This window comes from Cibotium barometz, chromosome 10 (assembly GCF_041138505.1).
Source record: "Cibotium barometz isolate CiBa-2024 chromosome 10, ASM4113850v1, whole genome shotgun sequence".
In the NCBI taxonomy this organism is placed as follows: Eukaryota; Viridiplantae; Streptophyta; class Polypodiopsida; order Cyatheales; family Cibotiaceae; genus Cibotium; species Cibotium barometz.
In genome coordinates, this window is record NC_141055.1 from 31,321,158 (window position 1) to 31,331,645 (window position 10,488).

A 10,488-nucleotide genomic window follows, 5' to 3' on the forward strand; every position below is an offset into this window, starting at 1 on the left:
TACGTGTCCTAAAGGAGCAGTGCTCATTCATGCACTGGAAGGTTCCCCCGCAGAAGCTCTTCCTAAGAACAAAAGTTTTATTGGCCCTAGTTTGCGTTTGTGGCTTTGTCCAAATGTTGCCCTCGTATTTTTGCTCCATCCCTTCCATACCTTTCCCACCTTCAAGCTCATATGTACTGAACTCTGGGTACACCTTGGGAAGCTCTTTTACCTTGCCTTTGTAATCACAATCATGGATTAAAGTGTGCAAGACATCAGTAGGAGGTAACATGCGGATTATTTGAAAGCAAGAGACCGCAGTATCAAACTGAACATCTTCCTCTTCCAAATGTTGAAAGCACTTTTCCACAGGAGAGACCTCTATCTCCTCTTGCAATGACCCATGTGCTTGGACATTGATTTCTTCTATCTCTTCAGTGTCCAAGTCACTGTAAAGCACAATGCTCTCTAATTCAATGCGCAATGCAAAACAGAAAATGTCAAAGTCAAAGTTAATGCCACTTACATTGGAGTACTCTTTCGAGAACCGGGAGGAAATATAGTTGAGGGGCCTTGTTCTGGGGTCTCAAAATAATTCTCTGATTTGGCAATATATACAGAGGACAATGAATGCTCCAAGATAAAATATGCCTCGTCTCCAATCCCTGCATACAAGTGTAAAGGACAAATGGGCTCATACTCTCCTCCAATTTCAAGTAAGGCCTCCACATTTATCCCACCAATAGTTCCAAGCTTCCCCCGGATCATGTTGATTGACACAAGACATTTGCCATTCAAGAAGGGGACTCGGATGCATGCACCCATTGTAGAATGGAGGAAAACACGAGCCTCCCTGCATAATGCAATCACAACAACAATTAAGGAATTTACATTGAATATTAGCCAAAAATATTTTAATACTAGATGTTCTTGCTCTAATCAATAGCATATACTAGCCATAATACAATTTTACCAGGCTCATTTTAAGACTATGGGTAGAAGCAAATAAAAATATTTATTGCAAAAATAGTCATAATGAAGGGTATCAAAAAGAGTACATGTATATATGTATATATGTTTGTGTGTACACGTGTGTGTATGTATACACACACACACGCACACACACACACACACACACATATTTGCTTTGTGTTAGTTCTTGCGCTTTTTCATAATCTCCTGTTAGATTTCAAAAACTCTACCAGTTGGATGCCATAGCATAACTGTGCTATAGATTTAAATAAATCGGAAAAATATTGACCAAACCCTTAAATTTTAGTGTTGAAATTCATTAGTGTTAGGATAAAAAAATTTGTCCAGTGCCTAACTTAGGGTTTTTAGTAGTCGGCTACTTCTTATGAAGCAATTACTTAACGCTTTTAGTCGTCCTCCACACAGAAGCATCTTCCCTCGAACACACACGCAGAGAAGCGATCATGAAGCATCATACGTCTCCCCAGCAAAGAAACGCTGATCTCATGCGCAGGGCCCTCTCCCCACTCCAATCTTTCTCCCCAACAAAGAGACACAGAAAGGTATCATCATCCATGAATTTGTGCTATTTTGCTTGAATGAATTTGTGCGCTCAGCGCACAAAATAATAGGATGTTTTGCTGCCGCCACACTCCACACACAGTAGTATGAGATGTGCGGTGTTACTTCTTGCTCTTTTTCTTGAATGAATTTGTGCGCTCAGCGCACAAAATAATAGGATGTTTTGCTGCTGCCACACTCCACACACAGTATGAGATGTGCGGCGTTACCTCTTGCTATTTTTCTTGAATTAATTTGTGCGCTCAGCGCACAAAATAATAGGATGTTTTGCTGCCGAGCAGTGACAAAATCATCACGATTTTGAGTTCGTTTCAAGCTTCGGGGGCGCTGCCCCCGAACTCCCCCGCCGGCCCCCCTTGGATCCCCCCGGCGGCAGAAATTTGGAGAGAGTAGTGTAAGAACATGCTATCTATATGGTGCTGTCTCAAACACATTGCATAGACTGTCTCTCTTACTACTGTCTATATTATGCAGACTTTGTGTATACAAGAAGCTCAAAAAACTCACATTTGATGTCTTCTTGGTTGAGAAACGGCTCACACAGTCGAGAGAGGAGACCAGCAAACATGTGCATCTAAAGAACAATAGCACAAAAAGAAAAAAGTTTGTCCTTAAAAAAGTGTTGGATTGCAAAATATCACTTCTAAAGTTTATTAGTACTCAATATTGAATGCCTTCAGATTTGGGCTACCGAATCTTTATATATTTTCCAATAAATTTGAATGCCTTGAATTGAACACGTGAAAAGGGCTCCGTAAATATTTTCCAATGGAGATTTTTTTAAAATATTCAATACGGCTTTGAATGCCTTGGAATTTGGGCCAAAGCACTCCATATGATAATCTCAAAGATATTCTGTTCGTTATAATGAGTTGGCCGTTTTGTTGGATAGTGAATGTGCCACCTTTGTTTGATGATTGTGTTGCAGTACTGAATTTAATCTCTTTAGTGAATGTGCCACCTTTTCTTTAAGTTTGTGTCGTATTACTGAATTTGCTGTTAAAATCATCAATTAATTATACAATACGAGTACAATACTATTTGAAGATTTGTTCTTGTATTTTTGCATGGCTATCTGGTTTTCAAATGAGTTCGAGTCATTTCACTAGAGCATCTTGCTTGAAAGGTTCTTGTTGTGCAAAAATGGATGAGTTACCTCTTGCTAAGCGGAAAAAGAGTGTGCAGGTTGGCCCAGGTGAGAGCTCATCGAGACACACAAGGAGGCAAGCTGATTTTTCTAGCACTTTGGAGCAAGCCGCCTCCTCAAACCCTACTACTACAGAGCATGCGGTACATATCATAGATGACACTAACCTGGAGGTGGATATGGATAGGCAGCATCTACATAGTGATGAAAGAAATGAGGAGGATGGACAAAATGTAGTGGGGGCAATTGAGGAAAATAAAGGTGATCAAAATGAGGGTGAGAATACTCAAGGTGGTGATAATGAGGATGAAGGTGAGAATACTGAGGATACTGGGAGAGAGATAGAGGGGGAAGAGAACATACATCCACTAGAGGATCAAGAAGAAACAGTTGTCACAACCCAAACTGAAGGAAGCAAGCAGAAAAAAAATAAGGTTGATATTTTTGGGAAGATTCTAGAGACATCTACTCCACAAGCCTTTTTAGATAGGATAGGAGTCAAATTTAGGTCTCCACCTCCACGTGTTCCTCTCTGTAGGATGATCCAGACGGAGGCAATCCGAAAGGTTTCTCCCTCAACAGATAAATCTCTTACTCGAAGCTTCAAAAAACTAGGTGGGTACATTGAGAGCATGGGAGCTTTCACAGTATCAATTATGGACTTGGAAGGGGAGGAGACACCATTGACACAAGAGAGGGAGGAATCTTGGGATGAGCATTGGAGGACTGTGAATCAACAATTTGAGGAAACTCTTGCACTTGACCCCGAGTGGGGTCCGTACTTGAGCCGAAAAATGGTGCATATTCTTGATGGTAATAATCGACACAATGCTTGGATGGACTGCATTTCTACAGGTGAGTTCTGATTGGGATGTTATAGTTTCTTATGCTTCTTTGTCCTTCCTAATTTTGTGTTTTATTACAGGGTTTCAAGGGGATTTGTCCATGCATTGTTGTGTTCTCTGTAAATTTTATGTGTTCGAGCGGAGGGATGTGGGTGAGCTTTTGTTTTCATTGTCCAGGTTGAACAAGTAAGTTAATTTGTCATCAGAGTCTCCTTCTATGTCAAGTAAGTTGTTTGTACTCAAGAATATTAACATATTTCTTCTTTGTTTTGTAGGACGCATGATTATGCATTTGTGCCAACCACATTTGGTGATCGTCTATTTCAACTAAGAAGATTGGGAGAGTCCGACCTAACAACTCTCATGGCACATTTGGACAATGAGGACAAGCTATGGGTTGAGAGAGAGATGCAGAGTGCATCTGCCAGAGGAAGGCCTAGTTGGCTTCATTTGCCAATCCAGATTATGACTTGGCTCTTGTTCAAGGATGAGATGGAGCAAAAAATTGATGAGGCATCAAATGGACCACTTGCCGAGTCTGCTAGGGAGAATGTGACTCGAAAGGTAGAAGTTCTCTACAGAGGAAAAACATCAAAATATGCAAGGATTGCTGATCCCTCCAACGGTGAGGCCTTTTGGTGTGCAGTGCTCTCCCTCCCATGGCACGCGTCAAGCAATCATGTGGCCACAGAGGAAAAGCTCAATATGATAGGTTCTGCTTGCATCAGAGACACAGATAAGGCTCACATTGTCAAGCTATTGGACAACTCTCAGGCTGCAGTGCGATCACTTGAGGGTATGCCAAATGATAAGACAAAGGTTAGGGAATGGCTGCACATGTACTCCTACTGGCTTCAGATCACGGAGCTGGGTTTGAGAATCCAAAATGATATTAAAAATGCCGATCGAGTCAGGTTGCCAGGTGAGAGCCGATTCACCTCTTTTGTTGTTCTATGCAGAAGAAAGTACTTCAAAAGGGCTTTCAAAGTGCACGAAGGAGGCATAAAATTTAGCCATGATATCGACCATCAACCAGGCCTACAAAGTGCTACACGGCGAGTCATTTATAGGTTTTCCTCCAACATAACCCAGATATTCCTTGTTAAAAAACATGCATGCTTCTTTCTGTGTGTTGTTTTATCATTTGTGCTTTGGCTTGCAGATGGTTGCTTTCTGAAATTGAGGAGCACCAATTGGATATTTTACCCCCTCTCGCTAGTGTGTGGCTTTGTGTTGACAATCAATCTTATATGTATGCCGATTTGAAGCTTGGAAGAGTAAGCGATTGAATTTGTCATTTTGAATCCGTGATTGAGAAACATGTTCATATTGAGGGTGAGTTGTGTTTACCCATGTTTGTCATTGAACAGGCCATGTCAAGCATAGAGTCTCGTTTCTGCCCATGGTGGTTGGACCTTGAAAGAAACCATGTGCCTGAGGAGGAGCTTGATCTGTATCACCAACATAAGTCTATATTGGAGCTTCGTAGCCAGAAAATTGATCATAATGAGGCCACATCCACATCACATGCAACATCGATTGCATCGGCTTCTTTTCGTAAGTCATTGCCAGTGAATTTAGGGAGGGAAATAGTGAATCGTGCATTGGAGGTGAATCGAGCAATGGAAGCAAATAGGGAGCAGAGTCAACAACAGACATCCAATAGTAGTGCAGGCGGGATACAACCAACTGACATCATAACCAAGACATTGCAAGCTCCAGGTATGTGAGCTTCCTACCTCATCTCTATCGTGATCCGATTGTTTTGACTTGAGACTATGTGTGTTAAATGTCAAAAACCTGTCTATAGGAACCATTTATGCCTTCAATGTCAGTATTGAGGACCTTGCAGCTGCTTTTGTGAACATGGAGGATGCATCCTCATTGGGAAAGCAAGTGCTTGATGCCATGAATATTATTTGCACAGTAGGGAATGTCAAGAGTAGAGGGTCCGATTACTGTGTGGAGTTGATATTTGCAGACTTCCCCTCAAATATCATCATTGGAGGTTGTGTTGCAAACAAGGTTCCATATTGGAATAAGATTGGGGATGGCATGTATGACTCTACTTTTAAAGTTGTTGATTCTTGTCTCTCGGATCGAGGCTTCTTTACATGCCTTTACACTATGGAAGAAGGAGTGACCATTGAGCAGGTTGCACAGAGCGTTGGGTTTGGCATTTATCATAGACAGGTTGTGAGGTGTACTCCACCTATTGGGAAGAAGATGGGGCAAATGATTACTACCCAGGTATTGGTGTTGTTCTCTTTGGGGCTGTCATTTGTGCAAATCTTCTTTGTCCCATTTAAGGTGAAAATGCATGAACAACCAATGTGTCTTTGCTTGTAGGTCACTTGTCTAATATTGGCTGTTTTTGTTCGCTCAACATCTCCTGCTACAAGCTTTGTGATGCATGGGGATCAACTAAGGGATTTGGCACTAGGTGATGATCTTGATGTAGGGCAAGATCTTATCTTTGACATGTATGTATGCATTCAAATCAAGATAGAATTTAAAATGATTTTCGGTGATCTTTATGGCATATGGTTAATGGTTTGTGTGCGTTTTCAAGAGTGCCATCGGAGGATCTGGTGAAGAGAAAGGGTAGACCATGGCGGGGCGGTTGTCAGAGAGGTCAGCGGCTTAGCAAATACATCGTCTCCGTCTTCAGTCGTCCTGGGGACACGATTTTGGATTTGTTTGCTGGCACTGGAACTCTTGGGCTAGTGGCAGCATTTATGGATCGCAATGTCATAATGTTAGACAAGGATGAGCGGATCTATGATCACCTGTTAGAACCATACTCAGCAAAGGTATGCATGTTGAAAAGATAAATATGTTAGTAGAGAATAATTTTGTATTGATAAAGCTTATTTTCTTTTCTTTGTGTCTCTTGCAGTTATGAGGATCACATGTCTACATCAGAATGCCATTAGAGATAGTCTTTTTTTTAATTGAGACAATCATTTTTTTGGGACTATTGGAAGTAATGTTTTGATGGATGTTATGCTTCTGAATGTTTTTTACAATAGCATGTAGCTGATTGTTGGACAATTTTTATTTGGATTATAAAATTTTTAAATCCTATGGTTATGGTTTCCAAAGAGTATTATATTGTTGTGTCAGTGGTATGGCTATTAAAATTGGTGTGCATCTTAATGGCTTGATTTCTATGCTCTCTGGTCGCTGTGGTTTCCATGTGGTTGCAAACAATAGTTTGTTTCTATTAGTAGCTCAATGACCAATTCAACGTCTTTTTAGCGAGCCAAGTAGTATGAGTTTTGTAGTGATTTTTTATATCCGCACCATTCATTTGAAAATGCTTTATTTGCAATAGTCATTTTTAAACTTTTTTAGTCTTCTTTGTTCTGTTCATTATAGAGTTGCACTATGGTTTCACTCTTCTCTTTAACATTACATGCTCGCTTAACATCATACCATGCCCCTACTTGCTCACTTTCACAAGGACTTTATTTCTACTCACTGCTCTGTGCTCACTGCTCTTGGCTCGCTAAATAGACGCACCCGTTGCTAGGCCGCCCCTGGTTTAAAATTGCCCGAGTCAAGCAGGATTGGGAGGATAATACTGTGGTGATCAGGCAGGGCAAGAAGACAACTCGCTTGTCCATGTTATCCAAAGTTCTCTTGAAGCAGGGGCAGAAGCCTTTATGTGCTCAGGGCATTGATTTGGCAAGTGATGTAGGTGAAGATGAGGAGGAGGCATATATGCAAGCAAATCCAACGGTAGTACCGGTCTTTGATGTAGATGTGGAAGCTATTGTCACCAGATATCAGAATACTGGACACCCTGTATCGGCAGTTCCGCAGAGTGTCGAGGGTTTGGAACAATCATCGGATGTTCCGACTGAAGACAGTGTGGTGCCCGAGCAGGAGATCCAGGTGGTACCAGGCCAGATCATGGAAGGCCAGACTTTTCAGCGGGCTGTGGAAGAAGCTTTAGCTGCCAAGGCTCAGCAGGTGCATTCTGTAACCGAGCAGGAAGCCATTATAGCAGCTGAACAGCAATATGAATGGCGTTTGCAGAAGTCCATCAGGGTGGAGGAAGATGAATTACAGGACATGAATTTAGGTACTGCATCCGATCCCAAGGTGGTCCGAGTCAGTGTGTATGTTGAAGGTCAATTTAAGGAGGACTTGCAGCAGCTGTTAGTGGAGTTTCGCGATGTATTTGCCTGGGAGTATTTTGATATGAAGGGCATTGATCCAGCTTTACATCAGCACCGCATCAATTTGAAGAATGATGCTGTTCCTGTCATCCAACAGCGGTATCGAATGAATCCAAATTTCGCCAAGCAGGTCAAGGAGGAGCTGGATAAGCTATTACGGGTAGGGTTTATCAAGCAGGTCAATGAGGTGACTTGGCTGTCTCCCATTGTGGTCGTGCCAAAGAAGAATGGCAAGATCAGGGTGTGTGTGGACTACAGGAAGTTGAATGCTGCCACAATTACTGACCCGTTTCCGTTACCATTCTGTGATACCCTCCTTGATGCTGTGGCTGGTCATGAGATGTATAGTTTTTTGGATGGTTTCTCAGGGTATAATCAGATAAGGATGGCACCGGAGGATGTGGATAAGACGGCCTTTATCACTGAGTGGGAAGCATTTGCTTACACGGTGATGAGCTTTGGATTAAAGAATGGCCCACCATCATTTTCATTTGTGGCTCAGAAGGTATTTGAGCCATATCTGTTGGATTTTATGCGAGCCTTTCTTGATGATTTTAGTGTCTTTGGTAAAATGACTTTGCACTTACAGCACCTGAGGCTTTGTTTGGAGCGCTGTCGGATGTTCCGCATAGCTCTTAATCCCTTCAAATGTGCTATTGCAGTAAGGCGTGGGATTCTCTTGGGCCATGTGGTGTCCCGGGAAGGCATCTTGATTGATGCTAAGAAGATTGAGGCCATTCAGAAGGCTTTCGCACCAAGTACTCTTAAGGAGACCAGCAGGTTTTTGGGGCAGGTTAAGTGGCATAGTAGGTTTTTGCGATATCTTTCAGATGTGTGTGCACCCCTTACTCATTTGACCAAGAAGGGAGTGGATTTTGTGTGGTCTCCAGTTCAAGAAAAGGCATTTCAAATTCTGAAGAAGATGTTGGTGGTGGCACCGATAGTGCAACCTCCTGATTGGGGGTTACCGTTTCATGTTTTTGTAGATGCTTCGGACATTGCCATAGGGGCTGTCCTCATGCAGGAGAAGATTAAGGGCTGGTTTCGACCAGTGTACTATGCTAGCAGGATGTTGACAAGTGCTGAAAGGAATTATACCGTCACGGAGAGGGAAGCTTTGGGGATGGTGTATTCTCTTCACAAGTTCCGGCACTATCTGTTGAGCAATAAGGTGGTTTTCCATGTAGATCATCAGGCCTTATTGTATTTGGTAAAGAAACCACACTTGACGGGTAGGTTAGCTAGGTGGATGCTTCTACTCCAGGAGTTTGACTTTCTGATCATACATACCCCGGGAAAGGAGCATGCTGTAGCGGATTATCTGAGTAGGTTGGAGATTGGGGAAGTAGCTGTAGGGGTGGATGATCACTTCCCTGATTCGGTTTTGTTTTCAGCTACTGTGGCGATATTGGATTCTTGGTATGATCAGATGTTGAGTTTCTTGACAGATGGCACCATGCCAGTGGAATTTTCCACTGATCAACGGAGAAAGCTGGCACTCAGGAGTAAACCTTTTTTAGTAATTGCAGGTGCTCTGTACAAGAGAGGGATAGATCAGATTATCCGTCGCTGTGTCCCAGAATTTGAGCAATCAGCAGTTCTGCAAGAGGCTCATGGTGGAATTGCAGGTGGGCATTTTTCTGGAGACATTACAGGTAAGAAGATTCTTCAATCTGGGCTTTGGTGGCCTACCGTGCTAAAGGATGCACACAATCATGCTAGGAGTTGCTTGGTATGTCAACAGTTGGGGCAGCCTGGAGCTTCAGACCGCATGGCGGATAATCCGATTCTGCCCTTAGATCCTTTTCAGAAGTGGGGTTTGGATTTTGTTGGGCCAATCAAGCCTAAGTCCAAGCGGACAGGTTGTCGTTATATCTTGGTGGCTACTGATTATTGTACGAAGTGGGTGGAAGCTGTTGCCTTGAAAGATAATACCGCCAAGAGTGTGGCTAGGTTTCTGTATCACAACATTATGACCAGGTTTGGGTGCCCAGTGGAATTGGTTAGTGATTGGGGTACTCATTTTCTCAATGCTGTCATTGCGGAGTTGACCAAGACTCATTTGATTATGCATAAGAAGTCTACTGCCTATCATCCTCAAGCCAATGGTCAAGCTGAGAGTTCCAACAAGATCTTGGTGAAGATTTTGAAGAAGACAGTAGCAGAGAATAGGGATGACTGGGATGTGAAGCTTGATTCTGCTCTATGGTCATTCCGTACAGCTTTTAAAGTCACTACAGGTCTGACACCCTTCAAGATGGTGTATGGCTTGGAGGCGGTGGTTCCAATGGAATATGTAGTTTCTAGTTTGCGGGTGGCTATTGCTGATCGGTTATCACCGGAAGAATCTGTTCAGTTTCGACAGCGGATGCTATATCAGCTCGAAGAGGATCGGATTGTTAGTGGGTATATCACAGAGGTGATTCAGCAAAGGCGGAAGGCTTGGGTCAGTAGGCAGATCAAATTCAAAGTTTTTCAGGTTGGGGATTGGGTTTTGTTGTATAATTCGAAGCTTGGTCCTCATCCGGGTAAATTAAAGCTGAGGTACATAGGGCCGTACAAAATCATGGAGGATTGTGGTCAGGGTACTTTCCGACTTGCTGATATGTTTGGGACTCTGGTCGAGAAACCGATTAATGGATTCCGACTGAAGAAGTTTGTGGGTCAGCCACCAGTGGTGGTCGGAGTATCCGCTGAGGTCGGAGTTTTAGCAGACGGAGGAATATCCGCACCAGTGGGCAAATCAGGCGAAGGTGTAAGTGGGGATGTGTTAGAA

The 10,488-nt window shown here is 42.8% G+C and overlaps 1 protein-coding gene across 1 annotated transcript; it reads left to right on the top strand.

The window, feature by feature from the left end:
- The first annotated feature begins 3,066 nt into the window (after positions 1 to 3,066).
- LOC147634783 (uncharacterized) lies at positions 3,067 to 4,631 on the top strand. The gene is made up of 4 exons (XM_086803294.1): positions 3,067 to 3,535; positions 3,606 to 3,711; positions 3,801 to 4,525; positions 4,618 to 4,631. The coding sequence occupies exons 1-4, from the start codon at positions 3,220 to 3,222 to the stop codon at positions 4,629 to 4,631; spliced, it is 1,161 nt and encodes a 386-aa protein (XP_086659420.1). The 5' UTR covers positions 3,067 to 3,219.
- Positions 4,632 to 10,488: the final 5,857 nt, after the last annotated feature.

Coding starts and splice junctions, on each gene's coding strand:
- LOC147634783 (XM_086803294.1), top strand. CDS start 3,220: ATGATCCAGACGGAGGCAATCCGAAAGGTTTCTCCCTCAACAGATAAA. Junction 3,536..3,605: donor GATGGACTGCATTTCTACAG/GTGAGTTCTGAT, acceptor GTTTTATTACAG/GGTTTCAAGGGGATTTGTCC. Junction 3,712..3,800: donor TCATTGTCCAGGTTGAACAA/GTAAGTTAATTT, acceptor TTTGTTTTGTAG/GACGCATGATTATGCATTTG.